The 13,001-nt window shown below is 32.4% G+C and overlaps 1 protein-coding gene across 1 annotated transcript; it reads right to left on the bottom strand.

Moving 5' to 3' along the window:
- Positions 1-495: 495 nt before the first annotated feature.
- LOC100250066 (21 kDa protein) lies at positions 496-1,385 on the bottom strand. Its single transcript, XM_002264065.5, has one exon. It carries the CDS (start codon positions 1,330-1,332, stop codon positions 724-726), a length of 609 nt encoding a protein of 202 aa, XP_002264101.1. The 5' UTR covers positions 1,333-1,385; the 3' UTR covers positions 496-723.
- Positions 1,386-13,001: the final 11,616 nt, after the last annotated feature.

The following is a 13,001-nucleotide window of genomic DNA, read 5'->3' on the forward strand; positions in this document are numbered from 1 at the left end:
TATATATATATATATATATATATATATATATATATATATATATATAAATTAAATAACTTTCAATAAATAACTTCGTATTTAAATATTATATATATTTTATTTAGTAAAATATTAAAATATTAATACATCTATATAATATATACTAATTTGATAATAATGAACAAATAAATATTATTAATTTTTTATTTCCTTAAGTATTTAAATTTTTATAAAAATTTTAAATTTTAATAATATGTAAATTATATATTTATGATCTCACCGATACAAGAACTGTGAATAAATATGTTATTTAAGTTAGAAAAATTGCATTTCAAGAACCATAAGAAGAAACTCTTTCTATCTCCTTCTCCTTTGTTTTCAACCTTCTTCATCATCTTCTTCTTCTTATTATTATTATAATTTAAGAAAAATATTTCTTTAAAATGATGAAAAAGTTTCACGCTTAAAATTTGAAGACGAAGATGACCACAATTCATTCACAAAGAATACGGTAGCTAAGGTTGAAAATTGTACTATAATGGATATGAAGCAACTGACCCAACCATCATCTAGCACACAAAATACATATACCGGTACAATTTCTCTAATAGACTTGTTACAACCGCTCAATGGAAGAGCAGTCAGGATCCACACCTAGTAGCATTCCATATTTCTTGCAGCAAGGCATATAGGATTAATTAGTACCCCAATTGAACCTTTGCCGCTTAGAAACGCCTAAGTTGGCTAATTGTGAAGGGAAGCATAACTATTGATCAAACCCAAGGCGTTGCTAGTCATATGCGCCATGTTAACTATGCGAGCCCTCACGGTGGTCTTTAGATTCCCATTCATGGCGTTTCCGGCGAACCCATCAGTGCACGTGTCCTCATCCGTCAAGGCAGTACTAACCCATGTTTGTATGTCATCCATCATGAGCCCAAAATTGGAGCCTTTTATTTGGGTCATCTCCCCCATTGCTCTTCGAAGCTGATCTACTGAGTCGCTCAACTCTTCCACACAGTCGTGCATGGCTGCAACTTCTCTAGGCTTTAGGCCATGACTTTGCACCATCTTTGACATCAGGGATGATGTAGATCGTGCGGTTGAAAGGGTCACAGCAAGGGCTGTGTCTGCTAGAAGCTTTGGGCTGGTTTGGATTACACTGGCATGAGCTGAGAGGGAGGTGTAGCAAAGTCTGGGATAAGTGGTTGTACCACAAGATGTTCGGATGAACTCGGTGCTGGCTTTATCAGCAGCAGGCCTGGCTGCTGAGCTTAAGTTTATGTAGGAAGTAAGGGAAAGAAAAATGAGAAGAGCTGGAAGGAAATGGCTAGAAAAAAATGAGCCTTCCATATCTCTCCTAGTTACTTGCAGAGAAACTTGGAGGTTAGGGATGAGACTAGGGAGTAGAAGGGTAGTCCTTTTATAGACGAATTGGAAAACTTCTAATGTGGGTTAAGTTAACATAAAAATTAAAGGAGCCAACTCCACAGCATGACCTATATTTCTCATACACCATTACTTGTTATAGGTCCCACGATAATTCAACTGGTCCAGAGGTCACAATAGATGAGTTAAATATTAATAGTAACAGCTGAAGTTCATGGTTTCCCTTAATCCAGAATGTTAGGACTAATACTTGACTCATAAGTGGTCAATCCGTACTTCTTTGTCCCTAACTAGCACGATATATGGGGTTATGTTAATCGTTACCCTTCAGCATGATTTCAGTGATCAAATTCTGAGTTTATAAGCCTATCGTTCACCTTAACATGGTCAATCCCAAAATGAAAGTTGACCCGTTCGGTGGAAAGCTCTCATGGTTCCTGGTATGATTTTCCTTAGGTTATAACTACAAGCGTCTATATATATATATACCTTCTAAATAGTAATTTCCTTAAAATGGTTTCTAAGCTATAAAAACTAGTTACTAATTAATCTCAGTTAGATTGAAGTTGTTAGTATACATACATCAAAAACAGTTGGTGAGGTCGACAAGAAAAGGAGGATATCAATATCTAGAATTCTATGATTCTCAGCTTTCTTTTTCAGAGCATACAGCCATGGAACTAAGACCAACTTGGTGTCACCCACTGGCCCACTGCATTGCTCATATCTCAATCTGGCTTATAACTGGCCTAAATTTTTAGTTTAAAAAAATCAAATTAAAGGGTATCCACGACCACAAAAAAAAAGAAAAAAAAAAGAAAAAAGAAAAAACCTAAGAGAAGATAATGGGTTGACGTGTAAGAGATCCTTGGTAGAGGTAGACCACAAAGCATGTAACATTTCGAGAGGAAGCTGTTGGGTTGGGTAAAACTTTGCACATGCTCAGATTCCTTTGAGATAAAGAGTAATTTTTTTTTTTTGTTTTTAGAAAGTAAAATAATATATAATACAATTAAATTTAATATTTATTCTTTTAAAAGAAATTGAACATTATTATATGTAATAATAGAAATTATAAATATTATGAAATTTTAAATCGAGTTTGGGTTTGACTTGGATTGCTCAAATCCTTAGCTTATTCCCAAACTGAATTGATTTTGAATTCAAAAAGTCAAATTTAAGTATTTAAAATATTTGTTTGAACCCTCTCAAATATCGAATTGGGTTTGGGATAGGTCAAATTAAGTGTACTCATCCAAGTTGCACTCCCAATCCTGATTGCATCAATGGAGTAGTCTTTTGGTGCATGTTCCTTTTGTCTTTGAGTTTTAATCAATAAACCAAAAGGAGAAGTAGCATCCTGTCTTACAAATTAGGAATGAACTTGATCAATATTCACTCATCAGTTTCAACATCATTAGGAAATTGTGTAGTCTACCTCTAGCATATGTTGTGTTATACCATTTAATAAACCACCAATGTGGTAGTATTTGACACACATAAATTGAAAGAGGTCGTTAGAGTGTTATGAAGCAATATCTAATCAATGCATTGCTTCTAAAAGACTTACTTTTTTCTTTTTTTAAATTGGTTATCAACCTATACAATGGTATGATCATTGAAGAGAACCACCAAATGATTTATTATTTAGACCAATTGATGCTCGAAATAGAAAAATATGATTATTCTATTACTACCACGTGTCAAAGATAGATTTTCTTAATAATTTTTTTAATATATATATACTCTTCCCCAATCAATTTCCTCATATTTTAATACTTAATTCAAAGAATTAACTAAGTGGGATATCTTCTAAACAACTATTTGATTTACAAATTTATTAGTGAATTTTCTTTTCCTTTATCCATAATTTTCCTCGTTTAGAATTTTTCACATAAATTTGTATATTCTTATTCTGTTTTTTATTTTTATTTTTATTTTTTTATTGCTTATTCTCATTATTGTGTAACAATAACTAATATATATATATATATATACTCTTCCCCAATCAATTTCCTCATATTTTGATACTTAATTCAAAGAATTAACTAAGTGGGATATCTTATAAACAACTATTTGTTTTACAAATTTATTAATGAATTTTCTCTTCCTTTGCCTATGATTTTCCCTATTTAGGATTTTTCATATAAATTTGTATATTTTTATTTTATTTTATTTATTTATTTATTGCTTATTCTCGTTATTGTGTAACAATAACTAATATTATGTTATATAAACGGTAAAATAGTAATCAACATAAAAAAAAACCTAATATTTTGAACTAATATTTTTATTTTAGCTCTAAAAATTTTTCTCTCCTAAAGGACCTATAAAAGTTAAATAAATAATATTATTTTTAATAAATATTTCATCTGTGGCAATTAATTTCTAACAAGTCATTTTCCATTACTTACAATTCTTTTCCAAAATTATTGAATTTGCTCCATGATAACTTATTTCATTTACATATAGATATCATGAAGTAGAAGCAGAGTGTCGGCCAGCAATTCTTTTGGATTTTTTTCCTCCCAATGGTGAGAAAATGACAACCTCCTAAGAACCCTTTCCTTTGGGGAAGTGATACTAAGTAAGCACTCTGAAAGGAACATACACCACCCCTGCGAGTGACATATTGACATAATTGATTTATATAGGCGATGTGTCACTTTCTTTTGTTAAATAAATTAGGCCCCCCTCAACTATATTTCATAAAAGAACTAGAATGCCTATTTGGCAATGCTTAGAAAACGATTATAACAAATTATTTTTTTAAGAATATATTTTAAAAATAATTTTTAATTCTTTTCAAGAATAAAATTCTGTTTGAGAACATAAATATAAAAAATAGTTCTTTCAATTTATTCTCCAAAAAAATATTATACAAAGAATTTTTCACATTTTCATTTGTTTTTCAAAATTTAATAAAATCATTTTATTAAGAGAAATTAGAAAGAAACTAGTAACTTTCGGTGGAGAACGTGGAAGTTTATAGATTTAGTTTAGATAACATATAGAGAAGGTGAATAGGTGTTTCTTTTATCCCAAAAAATGATTATTTTTAATCCTTTAACTAACTCCTTTTAGTTTAGGGAAGCTTAAAGATATTCAACACAAGAAACATGATTTTTTATGTAGAAAACCATCCATATGACGTTTGAATGTAAATATCACAGAGTCAAAAACCTCTAATTGCAAATCCACTAATCAAAAGTACAACACAAATTTATCTTGTAAAAGCTATTTTTAAGTCTTACTCTTTAACACTTATATTGAACTTTACATCTATGATGCAACACCATATGTGCTCCCAGTGGATCTCACCTCAACGCATGAGGGGATGTAGATTTCTTTTTTAAACAAGTAGAAGCATAGACAAACTGTCTTTGAGAGTTTTAGGAAAAGGAAGACAAATTAGGTTTTTTTTCCCAAAGTTGGCATTAAAAAGGAAATCCTTTTTTTAGGGAAGGTATTTATAATGCAAAGAACCTTGTTGATGGGATCTAAAATTTTCCCAAAAGTAAGACTTTTAAAAATAAAGAAAACAAGATTCCGGAATTCTTGAGAATTCTGCCATGAGCCATTGAGCACCTTTAATGCACTTGAGTGTTCTGGGGAGGCTTAGGCGCTCTCCTTGACACTCGAGTACTAGAGTTCTTTTAAACCAGTTTTAAAAACCTACCATTCATACAAGGCTTTAATTAACTCAAATTTGCTTTTTGAGACCTTTTTATATTTACATGCCATTCTGATTAATCACGGAACAATCTTAAGTTTTCAATAGAGAGTAAGATATAATCTAAAAAGGTCACAAATAAGCTAAAATGTTTGGAGCAAAATTTCTAATATTAAAAACTACATAAATTAACATACCAATAATCTCCCCGTTAGTAATTTTGAGACAAAATTTATAAACCTCAAATACTCTTAACACGCGCGGTTTACAAATCTCTCAATAACACTTGTCTAAAATAATCATTCTCTAACATGCATATGATGATCAAAAAGCATCCAAGAGTGAACAAATCAAATTAACTTGTGACACACACTAATAAACTAAAATCCAAGGTAAAGCAGTGTGTGGGAAAAAACATAAAAAATAGTATAGCTATAAACAATATCAAATAATGGTGAGAACAAATGGATGCAAATCATGCGTGCAATATACATCTATCTATCAACCAAATATTTATCTCCCTATTTATCACAAGCATGACAGAAAGGAGTAATATACAACAATAAGCGCACATAAGAGAGAGATGGACAATGAAGCAAAATAATATCCATATATAGTCAAAGGTTTTGGATACATAAGATAAAGAAAGAAATGTATATCAAACCAAAGTAAAATACAAAATAAAATTAAGCCAAGCCGGTTGTAGTACTAAAAGGACCGACCCAAAAAAAAAAAAAAAAAACTGAAAAACAACTACTACTCAAGATCAGATGGAGGCAGTGGTATAGAGCTAGAACCGCCCTAAGACATCATAAAAGAAGTGATGGATGTGAGCTACCCCTTTATGTGATAGAAACTTGCATCCATATGCTCCTCGTATTGGCGATGAGTAGTGTTCATATGATCCAACTGTAAGTGCAGCTAGTCCATGGATTCGAGAACCCGTTAGATCCTAAAAACATCAGTGAGGGTAGGAGTGTGGGACGAGATGTAGAACATGAGGGATTCTCTCCTTATGACTACTACGACCTTGAGGGGTAGGCACTGGGAACTCTTCGCCCTGCTCGATAGCTCTAGCCTCCTACTCCTTTTGTACAAACTCATCAGTAATGAGGCTAGAGACGTGGCTCACGTGCTTGGACCATAAGCTCTTTTCAATGAGAGCACACAGGCTAAACATGCCCATCTACTAATGAATTTCAAAGCCGGTATCCATGAGAATTTGAGAGATGATCATTGTGATAAGAAGGCTCCTAGGACGAGACGACTTACTGTAAATAACTATCATGTAAAAAATAACCCGGTTGATATCTATAGGTTGCCCAAATAGAATGGCATGGATGAACTGATTTGTCGAATGGTGACTTTGTGTCCGATGGATCGAAGGATAGAAAGAATAAATGAAATAGGTGGTGAGGACCCAGACTGGCTTGGTGAAGTCAGCCACTAGAAGCTCACCAAACAAGGAAATAGGGATGGCTGCGAGCTCGGAGCTCGTAAAGAACTGTACCTCAATAAAAAAGTGGGTTAAGGTCCCCTAAAGTGATGACATATTGAGAGTGCGACAAATAGATTGAGGTGTGATTAATAGGGTATAACCTTACATGGTGACTCAGAATGCGAGCCCTAACACTATAGAGTGGATGTTTGCATAGAACATCCTAACATAATGGGGATATGAATTCCTAGGAAGTAACGTGAGAGGCTCCCAATCTATCTCATGGAAAATATCAGGTAGAATAATATCTTGATCGAACCTCAAGGCTATACCATACTCGATCTCGACCCTATAGTTAGAGAAATGAGTATACGTAGTAGTGCTCATGGGTGTCCTGAGAGTGGAAACAATTGATTGAAAGGTTAGTCAGGCTAAAGGGCCTCTATAAAAGGATCCCCATAGTAGGCTTAGGGGATGGAGGCATAGGAGGTGCCCCCCGGGGATGCCTACGACTAGGAATATTGATCCTTGAGTGGAATATAAAAGGACATGTAAACCTGGTAACTATTTGGAAAGTAGTGGAAGTACTCAAGAAGTGGTTAGGAGCACTCCTACAGAGTTAGAATGGGCAAATATGGACCTAAAAGTTGCTAGAAGACTAAACAACATGAAGAGGCTAGAAGAAATAAAGACAAAATGAGTACGGGAAGGCTTATAGCAAGATGAATCTCAATAATGGAATACACTTGGGGGAGGATGAATAGGTGTTTTGACTAATTAAACAAAATCTCAACTCAAATTAGCAAACCTTAATATTAATTTTTTATTCTCTTCACATATTCTCAAAAACACAAGCATATATGAAAGCAACAACACCCCCAACAATATTAAAATGCAATTCACATGCACATGATCCAACACTCTCAAACTCAAATAAACTTAAACCAAATTCAGATAAACACAAGATCAATATACCTCAAAATGTCAATGATCAACAATAAAAAACAGCTTCAAAGATGATTCATAACCATTTATCTTCATCATTCAATCAAATAGTAGACAATCAAATCTACAATAAATTGTTGAAACTAAAAATTGATGCTAAGAAGAGAAAGAGAGACAATGAGAACATTGACACCAAATTTTAACGTGGAAAACCTTTGAAAAGATTAAAAACCATGGGCCTGCAACTGATCAAAAACATCCACTATAAAACATAAAAATTGAATACAAAGTTTTACTTAGCTCAAGTCAACTAATCCTTCTCGGACCACTTGACTAGTACTTTTCACTTTTAGCTTCTCATCTTCTTCTTTTGGAGCACACTTGGAGTCTACACCAAGCTCTATCTCAACCTCTTCTTGAATCCACACAAGAAGAAAATATATAGGTTTTTGCACAAAACCAAGAGAATGAGAGATGAATGTGTTGATTTTTGAAACATCCATTTAAAAAAAATAAAATTTCTTAGAAAACTTATGGGATTTTCTTAGGTGGTAAACATCCTCAAAATGGGAGGAAGGAAAAGCTCTTTCATGGCTGCTACTCTCTCTACGTCCAGAAATGGGAGAAAGTTTGATTTTAAATGAGAATGAAGCCCTTAATCCAATGGCTGAAAATTGACCTTAAAAACAGGTTAGTTGGATCGATCTGTCCATACACTTGGATTGATCTAGAAATAAGAGAACAAGAAAATTATCAAGCTCTATGGGTGATTAAGGCTTTTATGAACTTTGTTTTAGCAGCCTAGAAGTTGATTAATGATATTCTAGGGATAGTTGTCAAATCTTATAGATCTAGAATATCAAAGACATAGTAGGACCTTGAGATATTTAAGTAGATGTAAAGGAAACAAGTTAACAAGAAAATTATCAAGCTCTATGGGTGATTAAGGATGAACCTAGGACCCTAAATATTGATCCAATCTAAAGTAATGATCATAAGGTCCATACCATAAAATCTTAATCATTGAGCCAAATGCTTAGAGATTTTCTCAAAAACTCAAACCTAATAGAATTTGAAGGCTTGGTCAAAATGTCATCTAATTGATGTTTAGTGCGAACATAGTCTAAGGAATCTACCTTATCTTCTACATGCAAGATCCCGAATAAAATGATATCTAATCTCAATGTGTTTAGTTTGAGAATGAAGAACATGATTCTTAGAGATGTTTATAACACTCGAGTTATCACACATGATGCTCATGGTGTTTTGCTCCATGCCGTTTTATTGAGCATTTGTTTCATCCAAAGAAGTTGAGTACAACAACTTCCTATGGCAATATATTCTAGTTTTGTAGTGGAAAGAAACATCAAGTTTTTCATTTAACTAAGCCAACCAACTATACAATCGTAGGGATAAAAAAACAAACACTTGAAATACTTCTCTTATCCTCTATGTTTTTGATCCAATTAGCATCAGAATATCCAATGATAACAAGTGAGAAGTCAAAGTGATATAACAAGCCATAGTCCCATTAACATATTAGATTATTTGTTTTATTGATTTTAAGTGATACTCTTTTGGATTAGCCTGGTACAAACTCACAATAAGGAATAGAAGACTTCCTACCATGTTGTTATAAAGTTTTTGCTCAACATTTTCACCATATGTATCTTTGCAAAGCTTTGTGGTTATGCTCATGGGTGCTTAGCCGACTTAAGTCTAAACTTTTTTACTAGATTTGAGATAGGAAGATGTCACTCTCAATTTGCTTTGATAACCACCGAAAGTCCAATAGAGAGCACCTAGAGAAAGAGAGAGAAGAGGGGAGAGGGGGGTGGGGGTGATTTAAAAAATATTTAAAATATTATGCCCAATTCTTTTAACCCAATAAATTTTAGGGATGTACTGGATATTCAAACTTACCAAAAATTGATTTTTACCTTTTAGAAATATCTTGTGATTAGATAAGGATAAAATAATATAATTATTAATGTCCAAATTATCCTAAGAGAAGTTAGGGAAAACAATAATTTGTTATATTTATAACCTCCAAGATAACCAACCCAACAACCTCAATAACAAACTAACCAATCAATCAAAAGGATATCAATATTATCAAACATAATATAAGCAAGAAAATAAAGATATGCAATGAGGCACAAGATTTTTACATGAAAAACCCCCACAAACTATGAAGATAAAAAACCACAAGGTCTAATACCTATTAATCTAAATTCACTATTCAAAATCAAGTTACACAAATTTACTTGATCGATTTACTCTAATAGCTTACCCTCCAATACCTACAACTTGATTCACGTCTGTGATGCAAGAACTCTTTGTTGCTCCTTAGTAGATCCTTCGGCCACTCTAAAGGGATTAAGATCTTCAACCCAAGATTCAAATATCAAATCCTTGAATGAGATTGGGAATGATGTGGCACTTTAGGCTTTCTCTCTAGGAGACCTAAAACAATCTTGTCAATGAAACCCTCTCAACTAAAGTGAGATCTCTTAGACCAAATTTCATTTTGATCTCTAACCCTCAAGGGGTTATAAGGAAGGTATTTATAGGCAAAGTCTTAAAGAGTTTCGATATCTTCAGTTTCTAAAATAGAGTTTGAGTGAAATTCATCCAAAATCCATTTCTAAATTCGGTAGGACAATCATGATTGCTTGAACGGACTTACAGTGCATGAACGGGCCTTACCGCTTAAGTAGGCTGATCATTTGAGCATGATTAATTGCTTGAGTAGCTCTTGCTTCTTTTGAAAAATCATTTTAAAACATTTTAAGTCCAAGAATGATACCGAACCTATTTATACATCAAAAGAGCCTTATATGCCACATGCCAACCTCTTTATTCATACTTGTGACTTCACGGTTGGACGAACAACAACTTTTGATTTTCAATGGAGAGCAAGTCATTATCTAAGAAGACTTCTATGACCAAACATGAAAATGAACAAATTACCAACATATAAACAAGACTTAGGTAGTGTTTGTTTTTTTACTTAATTCTAAATAGAACCTTAATGCTTAATAGTGTTAAAAATTAGGTTGTTTGTTTTTGTAGTATTTTATTTCTATTAGGTATTAAAAAGTAAAGAAAATTTAATATGTTATTTTTTCTATTTAGAAAAAGCTACATATTTTGGCTTTTTCTAATTAGTAAAAGTTTATAATAAGTCATGAAAAAGTATAAAAACAAACAATCTAAATTTTGAAAACAAATTGTTTTCAGAAAAAAGCCAAAAAAACAAACACCACCTTAATGTCTTAACATTCCTAATTTGTAGGCTTAGGAAAAAGTAAAGTTCACTTACCATGCTCATTTCAAACTCCTTTTTCATCTCCTCAATAAAACCAATATTTTATTCATTTAAAGTGGCTATATCATCAACATAAATCTGTGCCACTAGGAGTTTGGAATTAGTCCTAAGGAGAAATAAGGTCATATCAGCTCTCCTTCTCTCAAAACCTTGTTTCAAGAGGTAAGTAGTTAGCCTATTGTACTAAGCTAGAGCATGAATGGTAGACCAATCAAAGAAAGCTAAAATCCAAATATAAGTATGTGTTTGAAAAACCTACTAAATAAATGATTGCATTTAAAGCCGTTAGATTTAATATTTAGAGGCTAAACACTAACTACCGCTTTCTTTATGGTTGAAATAAGATATAGTTATAATATGTTGCTAGGAGGATATATATTAGATTCATTCCAATTATTGCATACCACTTTTTCTTCATCAGTTGTTGATCTTTCAAAAAAGAAAAACACAATGGAATTGGTAAAAGCAAAGATTAAATCTTTCTTGGCTTATTTAAGATGGTAGAAGTGAAATACTATATAAAAAAAAAGTATTCTCTAATCATGTTTAAAAAGACAAAAAAAAAAAAGAAAAAGGAACAAGTCTTTGTATGGTCAAACTCTCTCTCTCTCTCTCTCTCTCTTTCTATGACTTTGGTAGGAGAATTTAGGGTAATGTCTCCCAATCAATAAGGTTGGGGCAAGTTTCTGTATTTTATGAATGATGCAAGAAAAATGATTGGATGAAAATAGCCAAAGCTTCTATTTGAAACAGAAAAGCAAAAAAAATTAGGGATTGAATTGAAAAAGGTAGTCAACCTTCGCCAAACATTGGAACATTAAAGTCAAGGTAATTAAAAGAAATCCATTTGGCTAAAGAACGAAAAGTTGAAAAGTTGAAAAGTTGAAAAGTTGTGCAAGTTCAAGATCCCTTTGATGAAATAAATTTGGAAAGAAATTAGGAAGATATAAGGCCAACCTTTTTTTAGTAATCTCATCTTGAGATGATGTAGAGGATGATATAATTACTAAAAGATTAATATAGCGATTGTTTTGTTGGTAATATAGAAAAAAATGCCTAGGTTAAGACGAGTAAAAGAAGGGTTTGAACTAGTCAAACAACCACCTAGAAGGATGATGTTAGAACATATATTTAAGACAAAAGAAGAGATTAAAAGATCATTGAAGGCGAGTTTTATTATTAGAATACCCTATTATGTGGAAATATAATTATTTATATTGATTTCTAAAACATAACTAGGACAGTCTAAAAGTATCCTATTTCAATGGTTGATTTGCTTGTTGATAAGTGTCTCTTAGCATGAAATGTTTCTATTCATAAAAGACCATTTAGGATATAATCAAATTTTTCTATAGAAGAAAATATCCATAAAAAAAATTTAGATGTATTGGAGCCATAGAAACCTTTTAGTGGATGGTTATATGTTTGGGTTAAAAAAATTAAAAAATCTTGTTGCAACATACCAACCGGCCATGAATGTAATTTAATTGGAAAGATAATGAAAGTTTACATTAACAATGTGATTGTGAACTCTATTCAAAATTTTGACAACTTAGAAAAAGTGTTTGATAGGATGATGCTACACTGTGTAAAAATGAATCCTACCAAATGTGTATTAAGTATAAGTGTGAGGAATTTCCTTGGATTTCTAGTTCACAACAATGGAATAAAGTTTGACTATAATAAAGGTAAGGCCATACTTAAGGCTACTCTTGCTAAGAATAAGGAGTTTCAAGGCTTCATTAGCCAAATCAATTTCCTTGAAAGGTTTATAGCAAATTCTTCAGGAAAAATCTAGGGATTTTCATCACTTTTGAAGTTAATGGATAAGGATGAACTTGTATGGAAGAACATTCATGAAAAAGCCTTCGAGCGACTGAAAATCAAGCTAAGCCTCCTGTGTTTTGATACCACTAGTGATATTGGAAATATGGAGAAGATAGAGGATAAGATTACAATAAAATCTTAAGGGATGTAGAAATCACCACCCTTTGTGTCCACTGGAAACTTAGAACTCACCATTCAATGGAATCCACCAAAGAAACATAACTTTCTTTGAGAAAAGTACTCTCTATTGAATACCAAATATTTTTCCTTCAAGCAGCAAAAACTTTCTCCCTTATAATTCAAAAGACTTATTACAGCTTACACTTGGAACAATCCTCCAAGCATAGGGTTCCAAAGTACCTAACTTACATTCTTAATACCAAAACTAAATGAATATATTCCAAGAAGTTCTCTAATTG

This window comes from Vitis vinifera, chromosome 16 (genome assembly GCF_030704535.1).
Source record: "Vitis vinifera cultivar Pinot Noir 40024 chromosome 16, ASM3070453v1".
Taxonomy (NCBI): Eukaryota; Viridiplantae; Streptophyta; class Magnoliopsida; order Vitales; family Vitaceae; genus Vitis; species Vitis vinifera.

Coding starts and splice junctions, on each gene's coding strand:
- LOC100250066 (XM_002264065.5), bottom strand. CDS start 1,332: ATGGAAGGCTCATTTTTTTCTAGCCATTTCCTTCCAGCTCTTCTCATT.